The sequence below is a fragment of the Trichomonas vaginalis genome, chromosome IV (assembly GCF_026262505.1).
Source record: "Trichomonas vaginalis G3 chromosome IV, whole genome shotgun sequence".
Taxonomy (NCBI): Eukaryota; Parabasalia; order Trichomonadida; family Trichomonadidae; genus Trichomonas; species Trichomonas vaginalis.
Window position 1 is genome coordinate 13,671,572 of NC_067206.1, and position 22,806 is coordinate 13,694,377.

The 22,806-nt window shown below is 34.6% G+C and overlaps 17 protein-coding genes and 3 pseudogenes across 20 annotated transcripts, besides 1 other annotated feature; 11 read left to right on the top strand and 9 right to left on the bottom strand.

Moving 5' to 3' along the window:
- Positions 1-1,547: 1,547 nt before the first annotated feature.
- Positions 1,548-2,123, bottom strand: TVAGG3_0086030 (Chain L Uncharacterized rRNA-Binding Protein; the record flags this gene model as incomplete). The annotated part of the gene is made up of 1 exon (XM_051222264.1): positions 1,642-2,109. One exon carries the CDS (start codon positions 2,107-2,109, stop codon positions 1,642-1,644), a length of 468 nt encoding a protein of 155 aa, XP_051107250.1.
- A 645-nt stretch (positions 2,124-2,768) lies between these two features.
- On the top strand, positions 2,769-3,263 carry TVAGG3_0086040 (60s ribosomal protein family; the record flags this gene model as incomplete). The annotated part of the gene is made up of 1 exon (XM_051222265.1): positions 2,787-3,185. The coding sequence occupies one exon, from the start codon at positions 2,787-2,789 to the stop codon at positions 3,183-3,185; it is 399 nt and encodes a 132-aa protein (XP_051107251.1).
- Positions 3,264-3,733: 470 nt separating this feature from the next.
- Positions 3,734-4,894, bottom strand: TVAGG3_0086050 (cysteine S-palmitoyltransferase protein; the record flags this gene model as incomplete). Its single annotated transcript, XM_001300554.1, has 1 exon — positions 3,767-4,876. The coding sequence occupies one exon, from the start codon at positions 4,874-4,876 to the stop codon at positions 3,767-3,769; it is 1,110 nt and encodes a 369-aa protein (XP_001300555.1).
- A 59-nt stretch (positions 4,895-4,953) lies between these two features.
- TVAGG3_0086060 (nuclear envelope reassembly) lies at positions 4,954-6,054 on the top strand (the record flags this gene model as incomplete). The annotated part of the gene is made up of 1 exon (XM_001300553.1): positions 4,969-5,871. The coding sequence occupies one exon, from the start codon at positions 4,969-4,971 to the stop codon at positions 5,869-5,871; it is 903 nt and encodes a 300-aa protein (XP_001300554.1).
- A 618-nt stretch (positions 6,055-6,672) lies between these two features.
- Positions 6,673-7,515, top strand: TVAGG3_0086070 (transcription-initiator DNA-binding domain ibd family; the record flags this gene model as incomplete). Its single annotated transcript, XM_001300552.1, has 1 exon — positions 6,735-7,340. The coding sequence occupies one exon, from the start codon at positions 6,735-6,737 to the stop codon at positions 7,338-7,340; it is 606 nt and encodes a 201-aa protein (XP_001300553.1).
- A 2,191-nt stretch (positions 7,516-9,706) lies between these two features.
- TVAGG3_0086080 (uncharacterized protein) lies at positions 9,707-10,018 on the top strand (the record flags this gene model as incomplete). The annotated part of the gene is made up of 1 exon (XM_051222266.1): positions 9,707-10,018. One exon carries the CDS (start codon positions 9,707-9,709, stop codon positions 10,016-10,018), a length of 312 nt encoding a protein of 103 aa, XP_051107252.1.
- A 68-nt stretch (positions 10,019-10,086) lies between these two features.
- TVAGG3_0086090 (serine threonine-protein phosphatase family) lies at positions 10,087-10,305 on the top strand (the record flags this gene model as incomplete). The annotated part of the gene is made up of 1 exon (XM_051222267.1): positions 10,087-10,305. A coding segment is annotated over one exon (219 nt), but the record flags the coding sequence as incomplete, so codon positions are not given.
- Positions 10,306-10,333: 28 nt separating this feature from the next.
- TVAGG3_0086100 lies at positions 10,334-11,180 on the bottom strand (annotated as a pseudogene). The gene has a single exon. A coding segment is annotated over exon 1 (847 nt).
- Positions 11,181-11,632: 452 nt separating this feature from the next.
- Positions 11,633-22,806: part of a mobile genetic element that runs on past the window's edge.
- TVAGG3_0086120 (phage tail repeat-like family) lies at positions 12,490-12,936 on the top strand (the record flags this gene model as incomplete). Its single annotated transcript, XM_051222268.1, has 1 exon — positions 12,490-12,936. One exon carries the CDS (start codon positions 12,490-12,492, stop codon positions 12,934-12,936), a length of 447 nt encoding a protein of 148 aa, XP_051107254.1.
- TVAGG3_0086130 (uncharacterized protein) lies at positions 14,330-14,482 on the top strand (the record flags this gene model as incomplete). The annotated part of the gene is made up of 1 exon (XM_051222269.1): positions 14,330-14,482. The coding sequence occupies one exon, from the start codon at positions 14,330-14,332 to the stop codon at positions 14,480-14,482; it is 153 nt and encodes a 50-aa protein (XP_051107255.1).
- Positions 15,132-16,310, top strand: TVAGG3_0086140 (annotated as a pseudogene). The gene has a single exon. A coding segment is annotated over exon 1 (1,179 nt).
- TVAGG3_0086150 (uncharacterized protein) lies at positions 17,281-17,520 on the bottom strand (the record flags this gene model as incomplete). The annotated part of the gene is made up of 1 exon (XM_051222270.1): positions 17,281-17,520. A coding segment is annotated over one exon (240 nt), but the record flags the coding sequence as incomplete, so codon positions are not given.
- On the top strand, positions 17,551-17,813 carry TVAGG3_0086160 (annotated as a pseudogene). The gene has a single exon. A coding segment is annotated over exon 1 (263 nt).
- TVAGG3_0086170 (uncharacterized protein) lies at positions 18,240-18,551 on the bottom strand (the record flags this gene model as incomplete). Its single annotated transcript, XM_051222271.1, has 1 exon — positions 18,240-18,551. The coding sequence occupies one exon, from the start codon at positions 18,549-18,551 to the stop codon at positions 18,240-18,242; it is 312 nt and encodes a 103-aa protein (XP_051107257.1).
- Positions 18,584-19,168, bottom strand: TVAGG3_0086180 (uncharacterized protein; the record flags this gene model as incomplete). Its single annotated transcript, XM_051222272.1, has 1 exon — positions 18,584-19,168. The coding sequence occupies one exon, from the start codon at positions 19,166-19,168 to the stop codon at positions 18,584-18,586; it is 585 nt and encodes a 194-aa protein (XP_051107258.1).
- TVAGG3_0086190 (uncharacterized protein) lies at positions 19,293-19,679 on the bottom strand (the record flags this gene model as incomplete). The annotated part of the gene is made up of 1 exon (XM_051222273.1): positions 19,293-19,679. One exon carries the CDS (start codon positions 19,677-19,679, stop codon positions 19,293-19,295), a length of 387 nt encoding a protein of 128 aa, XP_051107259.1.
- Positions 19,883-20,473, top strand: TVAGG3_0086200 (uncharacterized protein; the record flags this gene model as incomplete). The annotated part of the gene is made up of 1 exon (XM_051222274.1): positions 19,883-20,473. The coding sequence occupies one exon, from the start codon at positions 19,883-19,885 to the stop codon at positions 20,471-20,473; it is 591 nt and encodes a 196-aa protein (XP_051107260.1).
- Positions 20,502-20,702, bottom strand: TVAGG3_0086210 (uncharacterized protein; the record flags this gene model as incomplete). Its single annotated transcript, XM_051222275.1, has 1 exon — positions 20,502-20,702. One exon carries the CDS (start codon positions 20,700-20,702, stop codon positions 20,502-20,504), a length of 201 nt encoding a protein of 66 aa, XP_051107261.1.
- Positions 21,090-21,844, top strand: TVAGG3_0086220 (KilA, N-terminal/APSES-type HTH, DNA-binding family; the record flags this gene model as incomplete). The annotated part of the gene is made up of 1 exon (XM_051222276.1): positions 21,090-21,844. A coding segment is annotated over one exon (755 nt), but the record flags the coding sequence as incomplete, so codon positions are not given.
- On the bottom strand, positions 21,913-22,788 carry TVAGG3_0086230 (protein of unknown function, DUF4106 family; the record flags this gene model as incomplete). Its single annotated transcript, XM_051222277.1, has 1 exon — positions 21,913-22,788. The coding sequence occupies one exon, from the start codon at positions 22,786-22,788 to the stop codon at positions 21,913-21,915; it is 876 nt and encodes a 291-aa protein (XP_051107263.1).

The window sequence follows — 22,806 nt, forward strand, 5'->3', positions numbered from 1 at the left end:
GTGTGATTTCATTAATTTTCTGATCAATATCAAGGTTTGAGAATTTAGATTCAAGTTCATCAACTTTATCCCATGCAATATAGTATAAAGGAGATTCTGTTGAATACAAATTGAGGATTTCTTCTTCTGTCATTTTAGGTTCGAAATTTTCGAATTTGAAACCTTTATAATGCAGAAGCGTCGTCAATTTCTCATTTTTCGGTTTACTGATGCATGAAAATTCGTTTGATATCTTTTGATAAAGTTCTGTAAATAATTTAATATCTTTTGTCACGCATTTGGGGAAAAATATCAATCAAATAAAGTGACATTTGTATAGGAATTTTGTTATTTGTAATAAATTCTATAATTTGCGAAGATACTTGTAAAATATTATTGGAATTGACACCCCAAATAATTTTTGATGTTTGACTATGGTATTTAAATATTTCAATTGGCTTAATGTCACTAAAATCAGAACTTGACATGCTTTGTAAAATTTTTTGTGACAGTATTGATTAAAAAAAATCTAGAATTGTTACATCCATCCAGCATTTAATCCGAAGTGAGATTGCGTAAAGATAGTTAAGAAAATATCAGATATCCTAGTCATAATTTGATTCGATATTATCATAAGGTAAGCTTGAAATCATATCCTTTGCGTCCGATACAGAAAAATTGAAACTATGTTATAGTTAAAAAAATTCGCTCCTAAACCGTATTTTCGCTCAATTTTGCTGCGGGAGGGAACGCCTGTGAATTTTGTCAATTTCTAAAAATAAACTTTACATTCGTAAACTGTTTACATTTGTGGGGATTTTGCGGCTTGTAAAGTTCTCAAATTTGAGAATGCTATTGTCAAATTTTCGGGTTATGAATGATTTAACATACCATATTTTATTTAATCATTAAGATGGAACTGAAACAAATCAATATTTTTCATTTCTTATATGTATCATGTTATTTTTTCAAAATCATCAGCTAATTTGCCATATATTTATAAATTCACTGCTATTTATAAAGGTAGGTCTATTTCAATTGTATACAGGCGTGAAGCCTGTTAAAAATGCAATAAAAGTGTAATTATCATACTAAAGATTATTTTTGATTCTAATGCCGAACAGCGTTTGAATCAAAAATAATTGTACGTTTGATAATTTTTATTTTATTGATAAAAAATAGAAATTGAGAAATACAATATCATCAAATTTTCGAATTTAATGTCTAAGTAGGTCCGGTTTTAAGGAGACAGATTCAGCTTGAAATCATATTCTTCGCACGTAAATCTTTCAATTGACTCAAATTTTGAGAGATCAGACATATATATCAGAAATAAAATCACATATGGCTCCATTCATTCAATGTTTACATTTTGAAGATGCATCTATTTTGTCAGAGAGGTAATTACCATGTTAACAATTAAAAAGTTTTGTTCTTCAAATTATATCAAAATAATTTTTACAAAAAACAAGAAATAAAGATACCAAACATAGCTATCATAGTTGAGCATTTCATATATAGAATTTCTCTTTGCTGTCATAGCAATTGTAAAATCATTCAATTGAGCCATACAATTTACCTTCATTGGGCCATGTATACTTGAAATAATAATAAAAAAAAGAATTAAAATTAATTCTTCTCTAAAAGAATTAAGTAATAGTTTTAGAAGACACGGAATTGTCTCTTGTCAGCACCGACAGCAGCTGGCTTAACGTGGATAACGTTGAAGTGGACTGTCTTGGAGAGTGGGCGGCATTCAGCGACTGTAACAAGATCGCCTTCCTTGACGAGGAATGCTGGTGAGATGTGTGCTGGGATCTTTGTGTGGCGCTTCTCGAAACGCTTGTACTTACGGATCCACTGAAGGTAATCGCGGCGGATGATGATTGTACGGCGCATCTTTGTAGAAACGACGACACCACGAAGGACACGGCCACGGATGGAGACTGTGCCTGTGAATGGGCACTTAGCATCGATGTATTCGCGCTCTTCAGCTGTCTTTGGTGTTTCGATCTTGAGACCGATGGATTTAACGTAACGCTGCTTCTTCTCAGCATTGGCATGCTTCTTGGAGGCAAGGAAGAGTTGTGGCTGCTTCTGGAAAGCGCGCTCTGTCTGAACAGTGGACATCAGATAGAAAGGCCTAGTAAAACCGTTTTTTCAATTCAAATTTCGTTCCTCCTATATTGGTGCTGCACGCCGATAATCAATTTAATAAAGTATTAAAATTTATATCATAATGAAAATTATTTTGAAAGTCAAGTATCTTTGAAAGGGAAACTAATGCTTTAAAAAATTTTTTATATATCAAAATACACATTTCTTTAGTTTTCCTTCAACCATTAGTCAAAGCAACACATAGTAAGCCTACACATTGGCTCCTTACAAAGTTCTAAGTTAAACATGTATATTCATCGAAAGATCTTTTGATTGCATTGAAGAAGAGGACATAATGCAATGAAAATACCTTCATTAGCTGCTATTATCGAAACAAAATGTATTAAACTACATACACTTCATTTAAGCAGTAAATATAGGATTGATAAGTGAAAAATTCATATATTGTATCAAAATGAATGTATCAATAAGAATTATGATTAATCCTTAGTAATGAAGAAAGGATTTAAGTGTATGGTGTTTTTACTCCATTTTTGTTTTGAGATCAAAATTTTTAAAAAGCGTTTTTATGAAAATGAAATGAAATTTATATATTCTGAAGGATATGTAATCATTAGAAATAATTTTGGAGGATTGTTAATTTTGAAAAATTATTATCGTCATGGAAGCGGTTTTGGTCTGCCTTTTGAATGGTAAATCCAGCTGAACACAAGCCAATCATCCACAAGAAGACAAACAGATTCCACCGCCCACAGTCCGATCTCTGGAAGCGTGTTCCTTCCGCTTGGCGCCATCCACGTGGTATCGATTCTCGTTTCCGCAGGAAGTATCGTGGCACACCACTCCACCCAAGTGCTGGTTTTGGCTCTGATAAGGAAACAAGATTCATGCTTCCAAACGGCTTCATCCCAGTTATCGTTCGCTCACTCAAAGATCTCGACATGTTACTTACAAAGAATACAACACATGGAGCAATGATCTCTGCTCAGGTTAGTGCTAAGCTTCAGCAAGAAATCATCAAGAAAGCTCAGGAATTAAACATCGAAATCCTCAACCAAGCTCGTAAGCATGTTGCTCAGGAGCAGTAAATAAAATACCAATCTACCAACTGGATTATTTTATAAAGAACTCATTGAAATAAATCATTTCCAATTTTTATTTTAAAATTAATAATATTTTTTATGTAGCAATCATGTTTTATCTTGCTTCGATTTAAATAAATGTCCATTTAAAGATTTATTTTCGTTTTTCTCAAAAAGAACTGTTCTTGAAATATTATCTCATTAATTTTGGTTTAATGTTGATATGCATTCGCCAGCCATAAATATGAGTGAATTAAGTGTTTTTAATGATATCTGCAATTTGTTAAGTTTCAATTATAAATTTTCTAATCAATACTGATTTTAAATCACGATGCAATAGTTATTTCAATGAACACCTGCCAAAGCTGATTGAAAGTATTATCATGAATAATGCTACATTGAATTTATGCTTAATGATCGAGTTCATTCTCAGAATGTTAAATTTGAACTACTTCATAGAATGCAAAGGCGTCATTTTGAAGTTCAGAAGAGAACTAGATCTAAATAAAAGTAAAATTAAAATAAAAATTAAGTTTTTAAAGAATTGATGTATGCAAACATATTATATATTTATATTTCCTGAAATATTACTCATTTTTCGGTTTTGAGTTCAATTCTTTTCGACGTTTTTCTTCATTTTCAATAATCTTCTTCCAATATTTATCTGGAACCCATTCTTCGCATTCAGGAACAGGTTCTGGGAAGAGAAATTCTTTCCAATTATGTATAAAGCCATAATCATACATATTTTTAACTGGTTTCTTAGATTTATCATTCCGATGCTTGTAATAATAATCACCCCACTTGTCAAGTTCAATTGTTGTCCTTCCTGTGGAAATGAAGTAAATTTGTTGTCCGATGAAAATTACGAGGAAAATAATTATGAAAAAGAACAAAAATTCACAGAACGCGTTGAACTTCTGTTCTTTTATGAGAACAACAGCAAAAATCTGTGCATTGACCTTAAAACTATTGGTCCATTTAATTTTTTGATAATAAGCATACATGATCAAGAAGGTAACATACAAATCAGCATACAAATAATATGCTGATGCCACAACGCAGCCAACCAAAAATAATAAGAACCATCTATGGGTTCTTTCGCCAATTGAAGCAACTACCCATGGGCAATAGTGATCGTATTTGGCAATTCGACGCTGTGTATAGTTGCAGTAGCGAGATCTTGCAACGGCTGGGATGTGAAGTGTTCTGCAAACTTTGTGATTGTAAAGAATGAAGTCGAATGGGTATTTCTTCATATATCCGATAACATTTTTGGAAGTGATAACGCCAGGATCTAAAAATTGAAGAGCAATTATAATTATCCAAGGAATTGCAGGTAAAACAACGCTTAAAATCTTATGAAGGAACAGATTTTTGTAGAAAATATGAATATATGGATATGTGCAAAACCAATAATCAGCAACTAAACCTGCATAAAGTAATGCGAAACTTATTAGAATGAAATATCTGCAAGGACCGTTCTTACCCATGCATGTATCATTATGGTCCGGTGAATCTGGTATATTAAATATCTTTTTATATTTTGCAATGAACCAATTCGGAAGTGTATTTGCGAAAAATCTGTAAATTGAGCCAATAAATGTATTTCTAACACAGCTGTTGTTACCATATATCATTACGAATGTGGCAAATGCAATAAACAATATGTAAGCTATAATAATGTATCCAATCATAAATTTTTTTATATAAAAATTATTCCGTGTAAATTTTTGAATAATCTCAATTTTTTTTCAATATCTACGGAATTTATAACGAACTCAAAAAAATGCATCCTAAAATACATCCAACAATACCATTAATACATCCAAAACCAGCTGCACATCCTCCAAAAGAGGATTCTGCTGCTCATTGTGCAAAATTGGAAAAATTTGTTCATAAACAATCAGAAGAAATCACAAATCTTCAAAATCAGATATGTGAACAGCGAGAGAAAAACGCTGCAATACAAAAAAGGATTAATGAAATGAAACAATTCCTCGAAGAATATGATTTACATTGGGTTGGAGGTCCAGGACCAAAAGAAAGGAACTTTGAGCACGGACTTGATGATATGGAACTATTCATGATTAGAGTAAAGAAGCTAAATGAGGATGCAGAAGCTGTTAAACCTAAAATTAAACAAGATAAAAATATTTCAAAAATGCAAAGTGATAAGCCAGTTCTTATCACTCTATATAATGAGCATTTTACTGTTAATAATGGCGAAGAAAGACCTTACGATGAAACATTAAGTACACAATTTTTCAGAGATATTTATGATGGATATTATCCAGAAGAATTCAAAGATATATATCCAGACGGATTTGTTATGAATATTGTAGATAAGCGCACAATAAATCAATTCAAAGGAAAAGCCAGAACAATAGCAACACCACAACCAAAGAATGAAGAAAAGAAAGATCCACAATATGTACTTAATCCAGATGGAGAATATGGTGTTGGCGATGGAAAGCTTCATCTCAGACTTCCTTCTGGAAGAGAAATTTTGAAATCAAAACCGAATATGACAATGCATGAAGTTCGGAAATTCATTGTAAGCACATTCAATCTGAAAAACTTTGAAGTTATGGATCCCTTCAAAAACGCTCCTTATGATGATAATGCAACTCTGAGCTCTTTGAAACTATATCCAAAGGGAATAGTGAATGTCCAATTATCAGAAAAATAATATATATTTGTTTGTATAAATATTTGTTTTATAAAATAACATAAATTTTTATTTTTTTACTATATTCATGGTATATTGCTTGAATCAATAGATAATTATAAGCCACTGTCAATAACAATTATTATCATCACTGATAAATGCTGAAATTACTTTAATTCAATGTTGTGTGATTTCTTGAAAAATATTTTTTCCGTAATTTTGTATAGTTTACAAATAAAAAAATTTAAAAAATTATTAAAATTAAGTGTTTAGATTATTTGCAAAATGTTTAGAAATAATTCAGTTAACCGTAAAGAGGTTTGATTCAAAAACTTCAAAATGGAGCGAAACTAAAATGCTGCGGGTACCTTGGAAATTTCCCAGCAATTTGTCTCCAGGACTACAAAAATGAATTAGGAGCCATTGTTAAAAGTCTCCAATGCATCATTTGAGACTCCAGTTAACAATCAATATTCATCTTCATACAAAGCTACCAAAATTATTTCATTTTTAGAATACATGGAGAGTAGCACCTTTTGCTACTCATATCCAAGGAGAATAACACCTTGCATTTAACTAAACACTTAATTTTATTAATTTTTTAAATTTTTTATTACTTGTAAACTATTCAAAATTAGGAAAATGTTTTTTCAAGTTTCCCTCAAAATTGAATAGAAAGTATTATATAAGTAGCACTGGAAAACGTTGAATTATAATTTTTGACATTCTCAAAAAAAATTAAAAACGAGGAATTTGATTGGAATTGCATGCAAATTCTATGTTTAAAATAAATACCCATGCGAAAATTCATTTAAGGATATAATAAATTTTGTAAAATTTTCCGCCAAAAAGTGAGAAATTGAGGACTCTGTTCGCATTTCGAAATGGAAGATGAACAGCAACTTGCAAAAGTTATCACAGAGATGCCAAATTTTGTTCAAGAATATACTCTCATGCAAAGTATGAAGCAATACTTCGCTGCCCTCCGCCATACAAGAGGTCATAATCCGGAAGGTTCTCCAATAGATTTGGAAGTTCTTCTGTTATTAAAACTAATCCTCGGCTCTGTTGACAATCCTATTCAAACACTACATACAGTTGGAATAATCATAATTGGCGATGAAATTGCCATAAATGCAAATTATTTAAAAACTTTTCTTTCAACATGTCGTTCAAGAATCAATAACTCTATGAAGCATCTTGGATGGGAGCTATCGAACCATGACAAAACAACAAAATCAGAGTTGCTTCAGCCTTTAGTCGATAGAAAAGATTCAAGAAACTGGACAATACGTACAATACCTCCAACATCAGCAGTATATACATTTATTCATGAAAATCCTTCAGTAAGACTTCGAATGACAACAAATCAGCCACAAGATCTTCCTTTAGGTCAAATCATACTAGAACCTGGTCAAGGTGATGATAATAACGATCAATATAAAAAGGATGTCTCATCACCTCATATATATGGTGTCAAAATGAATTAATTTTTTATTTTTGTTTGTATTTGTGTTCTAAACTTTTGTTAATTTCAAATTGTTATTATAATATTTCACAATATAATTCATTTTGAGTTTTTAACTGAAAATTAAATTTTCAATCTTGAAAACATTATATTTGAGCAAGAAGAACTCGAAACCTATCTACTTATCAAAAAATTACTATATATTTATACTCCTTAATAAAAATCAAAATAGATTATTAATTTATATATAACAATCTATCTAACGGTGTTTAAGTTTGATAGATATTTAATATCAGGAAGGCGAAAGAGAACTCCTTGAATATAGATATCAACTCATCAAAAGATTATATTATGATTCATATGAGTTTATAAGTTAGTGTGTGAAAGGCGTGTACGTATAAAAACTAGCATTTAACTCAAAACAATGAAATTAAAAAGATAACAAAAGAAATTTGAAATTTCCCAATGAACGCATGTTGGTATTGCCACACTCATATATTCAAAAATAGGTGTAAACTTAGAATCGAAGAAATAATCAGTTTTATCAATATTTAAGTGGCCAGTTGTTTGCTTGATAACAATATGCTGGATTTGAGAGAAACGCCCAAAATATCCCCCAATATCTCTAACAGTTTCTGAAATCACCAATGTAGATATATAAGAATTTTGAATAGCACCAGCTAATATTTTTCTAACTCCAAAAGGAACGGAATAATAAGAAACACTTTTGTTTCTTGGAATTATGTATAGAGTAGTCATATTTTTTGTATATAATATACAATCAATGGAAATATAATAAGGATTATCTTCAGCAACAAACACATTTTCAAGAGATTTTATGCTATCGAAGGAGTTTGCTATAGCTAAATCCTTAATATTTGAAGAGAGGGTTAAATTAATAATTTTTGATTTGGAAAAAACATCATTTCCAATAGAAACCAAAGAATCTGGGAAAGAAACATCTTTTAATGATGCGAATCTATAAAATGCATTTCCATCTAGTTTAGTAATTCCTTCTCCTATAATTAAGTGAACAGTAGAGCTTTCATACTCTACAAATGCATCTGAACCAATTGTCCCATTGCCATTAACAGTAAGAGTATTTGTTGTTGAATCATATGATGCTTGAGTCAGTTAGATCTTTCTCTAAAAAAAATTGAAATAATCGATCATAGAAATTTTGATGTGTATAACTTTTAATAGCATTTTTCAGTAGAATACATCCATAATGAAGTATATCTTCTAATATGTAAAAAAAAAGGTAGTGGGGCTTCCAGGGGCTGCGCCCCTTCTAGCCCTGAAGATGTTTAGTATAAATGAAGTTCTTATATACGGGTCTTCCAGGAGCTTTTCACAAATTATATATGTTTTCATGTTTTGTCACTTTTCTGTCACTTTTCAGGAAAAAACATTTTTATTATTATATATAAATGAATTTTACAAAACCACCGTTACCGTTCTTTGGAAATAAGAGTAAATGTAAAGATATTCTATTGAGAGAACTTAAGAAACTACCGAATGGTCTAACATTTGTAGATTTGTTCGGTGGAAGTTTCTATATATCCCATTTGTGCCATACAATATTCCCAGACTCAAAGATTATATGCAATGACTTCGACAACTATATGGACCGTCTCAAACATATACCAGACACAAACAATATATTGAAAAAGTTAAAAGAAAAGATACCTATAGGTAAGATGGAACGTATACCATTAGATAACAAAAATATTGTGAGAGAGGTTTTGAAAAAAGCAGAATATATAGACTGGGATAGTATATCTGCTAGACTATTATATAGTGGTTCTATAAGAGTTCATGACATTGAAACACTTATGTCAAAAGTTTTATATCTTAACTATACAAATGTTTTCAAAGAGGACATAGAAAAATATATTGAGGGTATAGAGTTTGTGAGATGTTATTGGACAGAGTTGTATGAAAAATATAAAGACAAGGAAAATGTTTTCTTTATAGTGGACCCGCCGTTCTATAACACATGGGATTTTCAATACCAAGTAGACTGGACTTTGAGAGACTCTTTAGAAACTTTAGACGTTTTACATAACCATCCATGCTTTTACTTTACATCCGATAAAAGTGGTTTGGAAACCGTTATGAGATGGTTAGAGGACATACATGCCTATGAGTTTAGATATGACAAGATAGAATATGAGAGAGGTCCTATAAACTGGAGAAAGTGTCATAACAAAGAAATTTTACTAGTAAGTAAATGTGGTTTGAAATAGGACTACTTGTTTTAGGTTTTTTCCATTGTGTCATTTATTTATTTGACGTGGCAGAAAAGTACAGAGAATATGAAGATGAACCAATGCCTGCAAATGTTCAGCATATGTACTCGTAAGAGATATTTTTATCTAATATTAAATGGACGCACAGAACTTAGCGAATGCACAGCAACCTGGACAACCAAACCCAGAGAATATTCCAAATGAAGTTAGAATACAAACTGCAATGGCAAACTATGGTCAAGTGCCAACAGATGTACAAATGCAAACTGCCATGTCAAATGACGCTGCGTTAGGTTTGCCACCATGGTATGCAAATATGAGATGGAAAGAGTTTATACAAACCCTGAAGTGGGATATAAACAACTTTATGCAGATGACGCGAACACAGGAGTTGACCCAGAATATGTTTTCTACCAGAGGAGAAACAGAATGTATGAGCTCCAGTTAAAGAATGCTATGGAACTCAACAGGAAACGTAAGAGACTAGGTGGACATTAGATTTTTACATATAGTAAAATGGGTTTCTTCAGTAGTATTGGAAACTTCTTCAGAAGAGTTGGAAGAGGTATATGGAATGGAATAAAAACCGTAGGAAGAGGAATTTGGAACGGTGTCAAAAATATTGGTAAAAGAGTAGGTCAGTTCGTTGGTATTATACCTAAAGACCCTGAACCAGAAGAACAAGCTCCTGTTATACAACAGCCTGAACCTGCACCACAGTCAAGTTGGCAACCAAATCCAACACCTCAACCGTATTAAAAAATTATATTTTTACCGTTCGATAGTAGTTGTATATGAAACTAAGTTCTAAGTAAAACGCATGGTATAATGGAATTATTCTTTTTTTCCATCTGTTGTAAACCATACTTGAAAGTCTGAAATACTTCCACTTGGTGGTTCGTATAACTTTGTAGGTTTTTCGTAAAAGTCATTTGCCAAGCATAAGAAAGAGTTTTGTGCACCAGAAAATGAAGCATGAACGATAATAGCATCTGGGTCGAAAACATTTTCATATGTTCCATTAGGGTTTTCGACTTCATAAAAGTCCGGGTGTACTGGATATTCTGCAGGCTGATTTAACATCCTCATAAATCTATACCATGCCAAGTTGTTATATTTTGTAGAAATATAAACGTTTTCTCCAAGGTCTTCTATTCTATTGATTTTAACAGTTGCATTTTCCTGTCATAAATAATATCGAGATGGTATTCTCCTTCGTCAATGTTATACTGGTTTGCATATTCGATATAGATATCGTTTATTTTTTCTTGAAAAGCTTGAAGAGTTGTTTCTAAGTTTACAAGCAAATTCACTTGTAAAAGTTTTCCCTGTTCAAATTTCTCATACATACGTTTTTCTTTGTTATAGTATCGAACTTCAAAACCGACTGTAAATGGGAAACCATGTATGGCTTCTGAAATGAACTTCATTCTACGAAAGCCAATAGCTTTTGTGACGGATGGGTCTCTTAACCATCTTAACGGGTAGTCAAAACGATAGCCTTCATGCTTTACGGTCTCTGTCTCAAACTTTTGACCGACATTGGTAAAAAGTTCATCTAATGGTTTAGTTGTAGCAACTCTAGAATTTTCTTTTTCTATTGAAAGCATATTTTATCTAGAATAAAAATGTCAAATGAAACAGCGTCTATGAGAGAAATACAACACAACCGACAACTCATTATACAAGCTCTAAATAAGAACACAAACAAACTTTTCAAACTATTCTAAGATATCTGAGTCATTGAAAGAAGGAAACTTAAAACTGACATTAAACCCAATGACAGATGAGTTTCTATTTCAACAATAAGAACCATACTGTTTGTATAAATCCAACAAAAGGAACTTTAAACGAGAAACCTATAAAAGAACTTCTTTTGAAAGCAGATGTTGGCAACAAAGCTGACAAAGAATATGTAGACGATGCAATAGCAAAAGAAGAAGAAAGAGCTAACAAAGCTTATGCAACAAAAGAACATACTCATCCTGAACTAGCAGACAAAACATATGTTGACAATAAAATGTCAAGTGAAGTGACAAGAGCTGAAAACGAATATTCTAAAAAGACTCATACACATTCTATATCTGATATTACAAACTTACAAGAAACCTTAAACAGGAAAAGTGACGTTGGACATACACATACCATTGCAAATATTGCAAACTTACAAGAAACCTTAAAAGGAAAAGTGACGTTGGTCATACACATACCATTGCAAATATTGCAAACTTACAAGAAACCTTAAACAGGAAAAGTGACGTTGGACATACACATACATCTTCTGAAATAACAGACTTAAACGTTAGCCTTGAAAATAAAGCAGATAAAAATATGTCAATGAAATATACCAAAGTTTAGTTGGAACAAAAAATATTGAAACTATTGTTGGTGACTTTTCTGTCAATGAAGAAAACAAATATTTTAGATGGCAGTTGGTACAGTCCTTAGAAAATGGTACACGGTATAAACTCATTCCGAAAAATAACAATGAAATGTATGTAAGCTATAAAAAGAACGATGGTACACAAGTTAAAGTTCCATTAGACAACAACTGCTACTTAAACTTATATGGAGACGAACAAAAGAAATATTTAAGAGTTTTTTGAAATGGCAGATATGACATTGCCTGACCCAGCTCCAGCACCATATTATTATGACTATGGAGATGACGTCAGAACACCACATGTAGATGAACAAAAGCTAACATTATATTTAGATTATTATAGATATAAAAGATATAAGCAATAGAAAAAACGAGAATAGTATACTATTATACAGATGAACAGAAATAAATATTATAGTCAAGACTTTACCTACCCTGAAAACATAAGATTATATTATAAAAAATATTCTGACACAAACCAGAAGAAACCTGAAATAGTTGCACTATATTTTAAGTTCAAAAGAGACAATCCTGTAATGTCTCATATGTTTGATTTAATGAACCCAGTAGGTTCTATTTATACATCTATGGAAGCAAGAGGTCCTCAAGTAATGTTTGGTGTTGGTGCATGGGAACAAATAGTCGACAGGTTTTTGTATTGTGCAAACTCTTCAAAGGAAACAGGTGGAAGTAAAACGATTTCAGGTGAAAATTTACCTGCACACAGTCACTACATAGATTTAAGTACATCTCAAGCAGGTTGGCATAAGCATAGATATTGGGATTGGTCAGGAATGACAAAAGGTAAAGGATATGATGTTAAAGACGACGTTAAGTTTGCTATAAATTGTTACTGGAGTGACACTCAGGGAGAAGGAAACCATACACATTTCGTTTCAGGATATACACAAACAACGGGACAAAAAAGTAAAGAATATATGCCACCTTACATGACAGTTTACGCATGGTATAGAATTGCTTAGTCGTCATGTTCCACTTCTTTAGCATATTCGTCAGGAGTTGTGTCTTATATTTGTTAGGAACTGTCTTTGAAAGTATACCACCTTGAACTTTGACAAGTTTGAAACGAGGTCTGACAATAGTAGTTTTATCTTCTGCTTGCAGTCTGTACATTTTTGCCATGTTTGCCTAAAACTTCATAATATTCTCTTGTATACTTTCTTCTATTTTTACGAAACGAATGTGAGTACCTGTCGGGTTCCCATTGTTGTCATAGTCAATAGTATTTTCATATGGGTCGCGTTTAGGTATTTCTATTTTTACTTTGTCACCTTTCTGAAGTTTGAAGCCCGGCATTCTTTCTTGTTTGTCTCTTTTGACTAAATTATTAAATATATAGTCTTTCTCTAAGTCAGGGTTGTTTTTCATTTCTTCGGGGGAGTGGTTTCCCAAACCTTTTTGTTTACGGTTATTGTAAATATTTAAAACTTGTCTCATCTTTGCCATGGAGAAGTGTCTATATTTGTCGTCATATGACATTTCATTTGCTTCACACCTTGTGGTTGGTTTAAGTCTCTTAACATTTTATACATCCGTCAATGACACCAAGAGCAGAATGGTTTTGGTCGACAATGAAATATTGGTTTACATTTTTTGAACGCAGATAGTTTTTTAATCATCTGATTTGAAAGAACTTTCACAGTCAGATGTCAGTTTTGTTGGATGGTATTTGTCAACGAATATTGTCAAAGCTGCTAAGATATCAAAATATTTTTGGACTGTAATGGTATGGCTTCACAGTATCTTGTGTTTTGACCAACAAATATTAACCAGTATGGTGGTCCATCTGTTCTAACTCTCGGAATGTTTTCCAAGATATCCATAAACCAAGCATTTGGTGTTGAACTAAAGATTTTTATCATGAGTGCTTTTTTTGTTGCCTTAGAACATAGGGGTCCTTGTTTGGATTCGTCATTTTTTAACCCATAAGAAATGGGTTTATTTGGCGCATTAGCAGGAGTGCATCTAGATTTTTACCCGCAGTGGGAACAATAGCCAGAGGTGTATTTGAGTTGGAAGGAAGATTTTGAGTACATTAGGTATACTTAAAGAGAAAGCACAACCTATTATACAAACTGTACAGAAAGGTTGGGATGTAGCACGAGATGCAACAAATCTTATTCCAAATCCTGAAACAAGAGGAAAAGTTCAAGGATGGATGGACAATGTAGGAAGACAAGCAGGAAAACTATTATAACAAAGCAAATGACTACTATAACCAAGCAGGACACTATATGGACCAAGGTGAAAGATTCTTTAACAGAGGATATAACCATGCACAACAGTGGGTAAAACAATAACCAACCGCAACCACCTCAAACTTGGGGAATGTAAAATTTTTTTACTGAGATTGAAATGAACAATACAGCATTGAGACAAATGGGTTCAAGATGGATTTGTCGGCTTCCAGCAGTTACACAACGTGTTTGTCAAGTTCTTCCTATACCTCAGGAAGTTTTAGACCGACTTAAAAAACCTAAACAACCAGTTGAAAACAAACCAAACTAAAATTTTTTACTGAGATGAAATGACCGAAGAAGTTGAAACGGTAGATTTGACACCACAAACAAAAAGTTCAGAACCATTGTCAAAACCTGTCAAAGAACTTACAGATGAAGAGAAAAATTCAATAATAGAAAGTGCCAGGTCTGGAAATACAAACCCTAACTACAAAGTCACTTTTCATAAAAATGGAACGGCAAGTATCTCAAAAAAGAAACAGACTCTCACAAATAAAATATTGAAGTCTGAAGGGGCTTTCGAGACAACAGATGGAAAAGTTTACTTCACTGACCAACAGTTCATTATAGAACATCTCATTGACTTAGAGTCGAAATATTCTAAACTTTACAACAAACACAAAAAGTTGAAAGGAAAACAAAAACAAATGGCATATGATATTTATGAAGATGTTGACGACACAACTGTTCCTGCAAGTGAAGTAAAGTCAGCTGAACCGAAAAGTGACGAAAAACCGATAGAAGAAGAGAAACCAAAAACTGAAGATAAACCAAAACCAAAGTTTAGTTTCCAAACTAAACCAAGTCAACCTTCATTAGCTGGTATGGGTTGGCGTCAAAGACTTATGGCAGCAGGCAGTTATGTTAAGTAAAGAAAAAATATTTTTTTCTCTTTTATAAAAATGCCCCCATATAGAATGGATAGAAAATCTGCTAGAATAAAAGCAGAGTTGCAAAGATATGGTTGGAGAGTTTCGAAGAATTTTAAATATAGGAAGGGAAGACCCATAAAAGTCTATGACAAATTGTCTGGTCTTCGCTACGAATTAGATTTGGAAACAGCACGTGCAAATTATCCAAACAGACTAGAGAGGTTAGAAGAAGAACGTCTTATGGACATGCCTTTCGATGTTAGTGAACCTCAAGTTGAAGGACACGACGGCTTTGCCAGATTCTACTGGAAACATGACGAACAATTGCATCCTTTGAGAAGGAAAAAAGGAAAGGTGAAGACACACATGCTCCATGGAAAGAACAAGATATGCATATGAAAAGTACCGTGAAGTTAGAGTCAAATTACATCTGGTCGAACCTTTACAGTAAACTTTGACGAAGGAAAGAACAAAGAAGGCTTCATGGGTGTACTTGCTGCCATACAAGACGGAAATAAGAAAGGACACAATCTCAGATTGACCATAACAGATTTGGATGGTCACATTTACTATGCACATGGCAATGTCACAACAGCTGCAATGCTTCTTGACGCTTTCAAGACTACAAAGAGAGAACAAATGGTTGACTCCGACTCAGACATTTTGAATGCAATTGAAGGAATTGCAAGTGTCAAGTTCGAATGGTACCAACCTAACCTCAAGCAGTCAGACAACATGCTGGATACTTCCCCTTCAGAAATAAGTCTGACATTGACTTGACAAGGTATGGAATTTACAATTCAATTGAAACAATTGTCAATGAACCTTGTATTCTTACATGTCTCAGGAACTCTGGTCTTGTTACAGATGAGAAAATGAAGTATCTTGAGTCATGTGTGAAGACAAGGTACATTCTCAGAGGTCAATTGGCAAAAATTGCACCGTTGGCAAATGTCAATATCCGAGTCAACATACCTACAACTAAAGGTTCTTCACATGACGACTATGTTGTTGACAAAGACTTACCATGGTTGAAGATTGTAATTGTCCACAACCACTTCATGTTGAATGAAAGTCTTACAAACCCATTGTTCGGAAAAAGGCAAGTGCAACATTGTCAGAGCTGTAAACATTCTTTTCGAGAAAGGTTTGTTGGAACCAATTCCAGATGACAAGCTGACAGAAACTTTTGTACAAAAGACGAAACAAACTTTTCACTGTTAGCAAGACCAAAAGTTGTTCCAGACAAAGTTCTAGTACAAAAGAATTACACAATTCCACAAGGAGTTGGATTGTTCGGATACCAACCTGAACCAGAAGAACTTCCAATGAGGTTGCAAGAACTTCAAGATGCTATAAACAAACTTCCATTGAGACATCCAATTGACGTCAATTGTATTGGAGAGCATCTGAGTTAGGTCAGAAGGTTTTATATGAAACAGGTTGCTTCGACGATGTTTATGAGATAACAGGAGAAGTTTCTCAGAAGATAAGAGACTCACTTGAATTTCCACAAACTGGACCAATTGGTTGCGACAAGTTCGACTCAGATGAAAAAATATACTATGTCGACCTTAACGCTGCATACATGAGGTTTTTCCAATATATTCCGACTGGAATTCCAAACGAAGATGGTGAGTTCCCGGGAAGGAACTATACAGTTGGAAAAGTCATACAACAACTGTATGATATTAGGAAAGCTTCAAACCCCAAACTTGCAATGACACTCAAATTGCTTATGAATTCGACATGGGATATTCATTAAGAAACTCAAGAGATGAAGAGTAAACATTATGAGAAGGTCGACAACTTTGTTGAAAGGTTTTCTCCTTTTGTTTTGAAGTACGAATTCACTCAAGGTCAAAGTGGCTTAGTAACCACATTAAAACCTATTGTCGAACATTGTCTTACCCTCAGTTCGCAAAGGCAGTCCTTGACAACTACAACAAATTCTTCTCCGAAGTCAAATCCAAAGTGAAGGTTTACTATGAGAACATTGACGCACTCATGACGAACGAAGAAGGATACAACAAACTCATTGAAATGGGAATGGTCGGTGAAAAGATGGGTTTTTAAGCTAGATAGGTATTTTCAGAAGTTCATGTCCTCTCCAAGCGTAAGTACTGGGGTGTTAAAGAAGATGGTGAAATAGTTAAACATTGCATGAAATAAAAAATTTTTATTCGAATTTGAATTTAAATGTGGGAATTCTTGGGAACGGGAAAGGCTTATTTACTTGAGGAACAGGTAAAGGTGGTGGAGGTGGTGGCAACCAGTCCATTTTATATTCCTTCCTAGCTAATTTCCGTTTAATTTCATGGTCGCCCTCGGAGTCTTTGAATCGGACAGGTCGAGTTACACCATTCTTGGTCTCAAACTCATATATAACCTGTTTGTCTGTATTTTCGTCGACTATGGCACGAGACACGAACATTGACCAAACGGACAAAAAGTGTCATTTCGGATGGTCAAGCAGCCAATCGCATTCGAGCACTTCGAAGAAGCCTTATGTTCCAAGGGAGAGGGTGTCTGGTGCAAGGCAGAGGTCATGAAACTCTACGAGCAGTACATCCTCAATGCCTGGGAGGACAAATCGTCCTTGGATTGGCAATTCTACCAACTCCTCTGGGACGACCTCCTACGCAACTGGGATAACGAAAGAGCCCAATTCAAAGGTCGGGAACTAATTTTACAAATTACCTTAATTTAACCTACTTATCTAAATAACACCTAAATTTACTCGGGGTTTCCCCCTAAAATAAAATTTTTTTACTCTTAGAACCACTCGAGGTTCTCCTTACGGTTGTTGAGCTTGTCACCGTCAATGTGTCTGACCCTCGTCTTCTTGTCTGGATTTGGAACCCATTGCATACCGACAAGCCTTCCCATGGAAATTGAACCGTAATTCCGAAGGTTAAGGTTCAAGTGTCCCAAGTTGTTGAGGACTGGGGTAAGAACCTTGCCTGTCCCCTTGTTGCGGATTTTGTATGGGTAGGGTTGGGAAATTTCGTAAGCGTCATCGACAACAAGGGTTGCCCAAACTTCCTTTTCTTCGTGTTTCTCTTCTTCCTCTTCTTCCTCTTCTTCCTCTTCTTTGATAATACCTTCGGCAATTTGGTACTCACGAAGTACGGTGTTGCATGTTCTGTCCTTTCAGAGTACCTTCCAGATGGTGTCTATCTCTTCGAAGAAACGGTAGATGAGTCTGGCAAGGTTTTGGTTCTCTATGTTGTATTGGCGCAAGGTTTCCGCGAAATCGTTCAGGACTTTCTTATTGGAAGCTTGGTTCGTGAGGACTTCGACTTTGAGATTGGTTATCTCTTCCATAAGACTACTTTGGAGAGTCTTAATGGTGTTTGACAGATGAGCGTTCAATTGGGCAATTTGAATTTGAACTGGGCGCTTGTCTGGCAACCTTGAAAGGACATCTGCCATTGAGTTTGGCTTCGGTGCTTGTTCGGACATCGAAAAAATGAAGTGGTTTGAGAATGACGGTTTTACTTCAAAAAGCTTGTTATGACGGTTAAGTCATACAACAAGTTTAAAATAATATCTTGTTCTTCTTCTGAACGTTTGTTGTCTCTTCCGATAAAAGTTTCGAACATGAGAACCAAAAAACGTTTTTTGAGATTGCGGAAGAGTTCAGGCAAACGTTCATATTCTGGATATGTTGGGAGCAGTTCGAAACATCTGAGCTGACTTTCGGACAAAATTGGGACAATGTCAACAAATTCATCTTTGGTCGGACTGCTTGAAGGTAAGTCCCTTACATGTAAGTAGCTCTGGTAAAGTCTTCTCATTTCTGCTAACTTTTGGAGTATAGCTTCGTAGTTTAGAAGTTTTAATTTTAATTGTCTTATTCCACTCTTGACATCTAAACGGTAACTATCCATGAGGTCAAGAGTAGCTTTGGTAGCTTTAAGTGGAGCTATCTGTTCCTTGACTTCTGCAATTTTGGTTGCAATAGTGATTTGAGCTCCTTCAAGTTCGCCGTCTATGTCGTTCTCAACACCTTCAACCATAGCTTGAAACTCTTCATCGGTCCATTGAGTTTGGTGTGGGACGAATTTAACTTGCTTCATTCAAAAAATGAAAAAAAATGTTTTTACTCAAAGCGTGCCATGTATATGGCTATAAGAAACTTACCAGAAGGCTTCTTCTTCACATGCGTAAAAACATAAAAAAAGTGAAGTTAAAATGAGATGTTTATTGAACTGGCTGAAGAACTGGCTGAATGTCGCCTTCACAGGTTATGTAGAACGGCTGACCCGAGAAGTGAAGGAGAGACTGAATTGCCAATTTCATATGGGGTAGGGGGTTCTCCTTGTTTGGTATTTTTATCCAAGGACGTTTGTTTAGGAACTTAACAAGAGCTTCTCTTTTGGCGTCCTTTATGCCATCGTAGGCTGTCCCGTCTGGTATTTGAATTGGAATTCCAGTCGAAGTCTCGAGCTGAAGTGTAGACCTTCCAGAAATACTGGTGAACTTGACCTTGGGCTTCATTACCTTGCGCAAGTAGTCTTTTACGCAGTCGTTAAGTTCAATGAGGTAAATTGCCTCGTCAAATCCTTCTGGCATTCCGAGTCCTTCCATCCGACAGGAAAATATTTTCCGGACAAAGGGAAAAATTTTTCCCGACGACAGGAAGAACTCTTCCAGTTGTCCGTCCGTAAACCATTCAAATTTTCGAAAATTGAGAACTTTTTGGTCGAACTTCAGAAAAAGTTTTTCCTTCCGACAGAAAAAGTTCTTCCTTCCGACAGGAAAAATTTTTCCTTCCGACAGGACACAAACGGATGACTGACGTTCCTCTTCCTGAATGCCTTCCAAAGCCAGAAGTACCGAAAGCTGCAGAACCTAAAGCACCAGCCCCTGCACCTCAGTTCCAGCAAGTACCTCCACCAAATTACTACCAATTTCCACCTCAAGGTTACTACCCACCACAAGGCTTCCCGAACTACCCTCCTCCTCAGCCTATGCCTTACTTCCCCAACCCTTGGTTGTTCCAGCAAGCTCCACCCCAGCAATTCCAATCTCAATCCAAATCGAAGAGAGACCAAGAGTTCGAAGAAGGTCTGAACCGCTTACGCAAAGATTATGCCACAGCCCCTATGGAAGACGACAGGCTTTCAGTCTCTTCCCTCCAATCGACCGATTCGACTCGTACCACAGATTCGGTCAAAGACAGAGACGACTACCTCAAGCAGTCTGAGAGACTCTTCATCCTACAACCATTTACAGTTGGAGCTCTCAAGAACATGCGCAATTACGAAGGTCAGACACCAGCTGGAGACCGCAAAACAGACGTACTCGCAAGAGCCGTCCAGCTCGTCAAGACAAAGACTGAGATAATCGACTTCATTCTTGCAGCTTGCCCATACAAGTAAAAAAATAAACAATTACGAGTTAAACTTTTTATTCTTTCTTTTCTGAGTTGTTTAGAGCTGGTTTCTCTTGTAGGAACCTTTCGTACTCTTCCATGGTCATGTAATTGCGAATTTGGTACGCAATTCCAGGTTCGTTGTTTTTGAACCTTACGTATGTAACGCTTCCATCCTCCTCAGGGAAGTAAGCTGCTAACATCTGACCAAGTTTTCTCGGTGACTCGGAGCTCATTAAAAATGTCACTTTTTAAACGTTAAGTTTTTAGTCTTATTTTACCCTTTGTTTGTCAAGGTAGTATTGGAGTGCAATTTCTCCAAATTCTCTGTGTCGGAGTTCTTCAGCATTTTCCAAGCTGTACCTGGAGAACTCAAAGAAGTTGTCAAGAACATACTGCCATGCTGCTCTTCTGAGTTCGTCGGTATTTTGGAAGTGTTGCACCTTCGAGTCTTCTGACATGAAAAAAATGACCAAATTTCATTATATAACTGTTATTTTTTTACGAAGAGAACTTTTGCACTTCGTAAAAAAAATCCCTGAAATCATATCTTTTATACAAAATAAAAAAATAACGCTAGTTTTTTTATAAAATATTTTTTTATCCGGAATATAAAGACAGATATGACAACAACAGAGAACACAACAACTGCTATCGTTCATGAAGCCATAAATGAAGAATACGAGTACATACAGTATAACAAACAGTTACGTCTCATTCGTTCGGTCAAAGACGATATGTACCAAATGCAAAGTATTTTGAATGCTCTTCGTTCTACAAAGCAAGCACATCATTGGTTTGAAAACCAACAGACAAAAGAACTTTTAGAAGAATTTCCTCATATGTTTGCTACCCGCGGAAAACCGCGGGTAGAGATTCCGTACGAAAATCGCAAGAATTTGGCTCCTGGTTTGAGAGGCTGGTATGTACATAGACTTCTTGTAAATGCTGTTGCAATGTGGGCTTCACCTCGTTATGCTTGTTATATTTTCATGATGTTAGATGAAATTCATAGACAAGAACGTGAAGAGCTAGAGAACAAGCTTGAAGCAAAAGACAAAAACATTCAGAAAAGAATACCACGTTCGGTACCAAAAGGAAAGGAAAAGAACTATAAGTATATGATTTATACTGAAGAGATGGAAAATGAAGAAGACAGAGATATGGTTATGTTGCATTTAGTCAGAAGAAACAACAAAAGCTTTTACGACCTTGCTAAGATTTACAAATCTGACAGAAATTGGTTCTATCGCGAAAACTTACCGATTTCAATGACCCCAAATGAAGATGTGAAACAAATAGTTCAAGATACGTTACCTCAAACACACTATGATATTAAAGGTTGTACAATTCTTACCTTCAAAGAAGATTTGCCATTGTTAAAGGAAAAAATAACAGAGTATTTTGACAACTTCAAACAAGCAGAGTAAATGAACCATTTATTTTTCAAGCTTGACTTTTTACAATTTGAACTTTGTTTGCGTAGATATGAATTCTGAAAGAAGTATGAGGGTCTTGTATGACTTTGTACTTCTCCCATAGTTCATGTCTGTCAAACTTACCTGCCATGGACTCTTTCATAAGTTCCATGAAATCGTCTTCGGACAATCCGGGGAAAAGTACAATGTCAGTAAGTATTCTCTTTACATCCTTACTTAAACTCTTTGCTGTCTGTACACAAATGACAACTGAAATGTTAAAGTGTCTGAGCTTCTTAAGAATTCGACACATGTCTTGTTCTCTATTCTTTAACAAAGGATGAGAAGCAAAGTCATCTAAGATAAGAAGACATCTATGAGGGTAAGTCTTCCAATCGTAAGATTGCAATTTCTTCGAAATGTATTCTATCTCTTTCTGTTTGTTTCTGAAGTGTTTCTTCTCTAATATTCTCTGCATTTCCTCATTTGGGTCTTTAAACTTCGAATTTATATACTCATTTATAGCATTGTACTTCAAAACTCTTCTTTGGTACTTCTTTATCCAATCTAACAACTCAGAGTCTTTTATACATACTAACTTAGACTTCTTTATAATATCTTTGAACGAATTGACTGTTTGGTCAAATTGACCCGAAGTACTACAAATGACAACTAACTCATAGAATGGGTTCTTCTCATCTAGTTCTTGTTGTTGTGCAGCCATTTTAAGATAAGTGAAAGTCTTACCAGACCCAGGCGGTGCAATTAGACCTGTTATACCATTCTGAGCAAATAAGAACTTGTCATGTATAGGTTTTATCTGAGCATTTTCCAACTTCCTCTTGTTCTTATTTAAAACATTCTCAAATTTTTTGTCAATGTCAGCAAACTTTTTTTCTAACATATTTTTAGAAAAATTAAA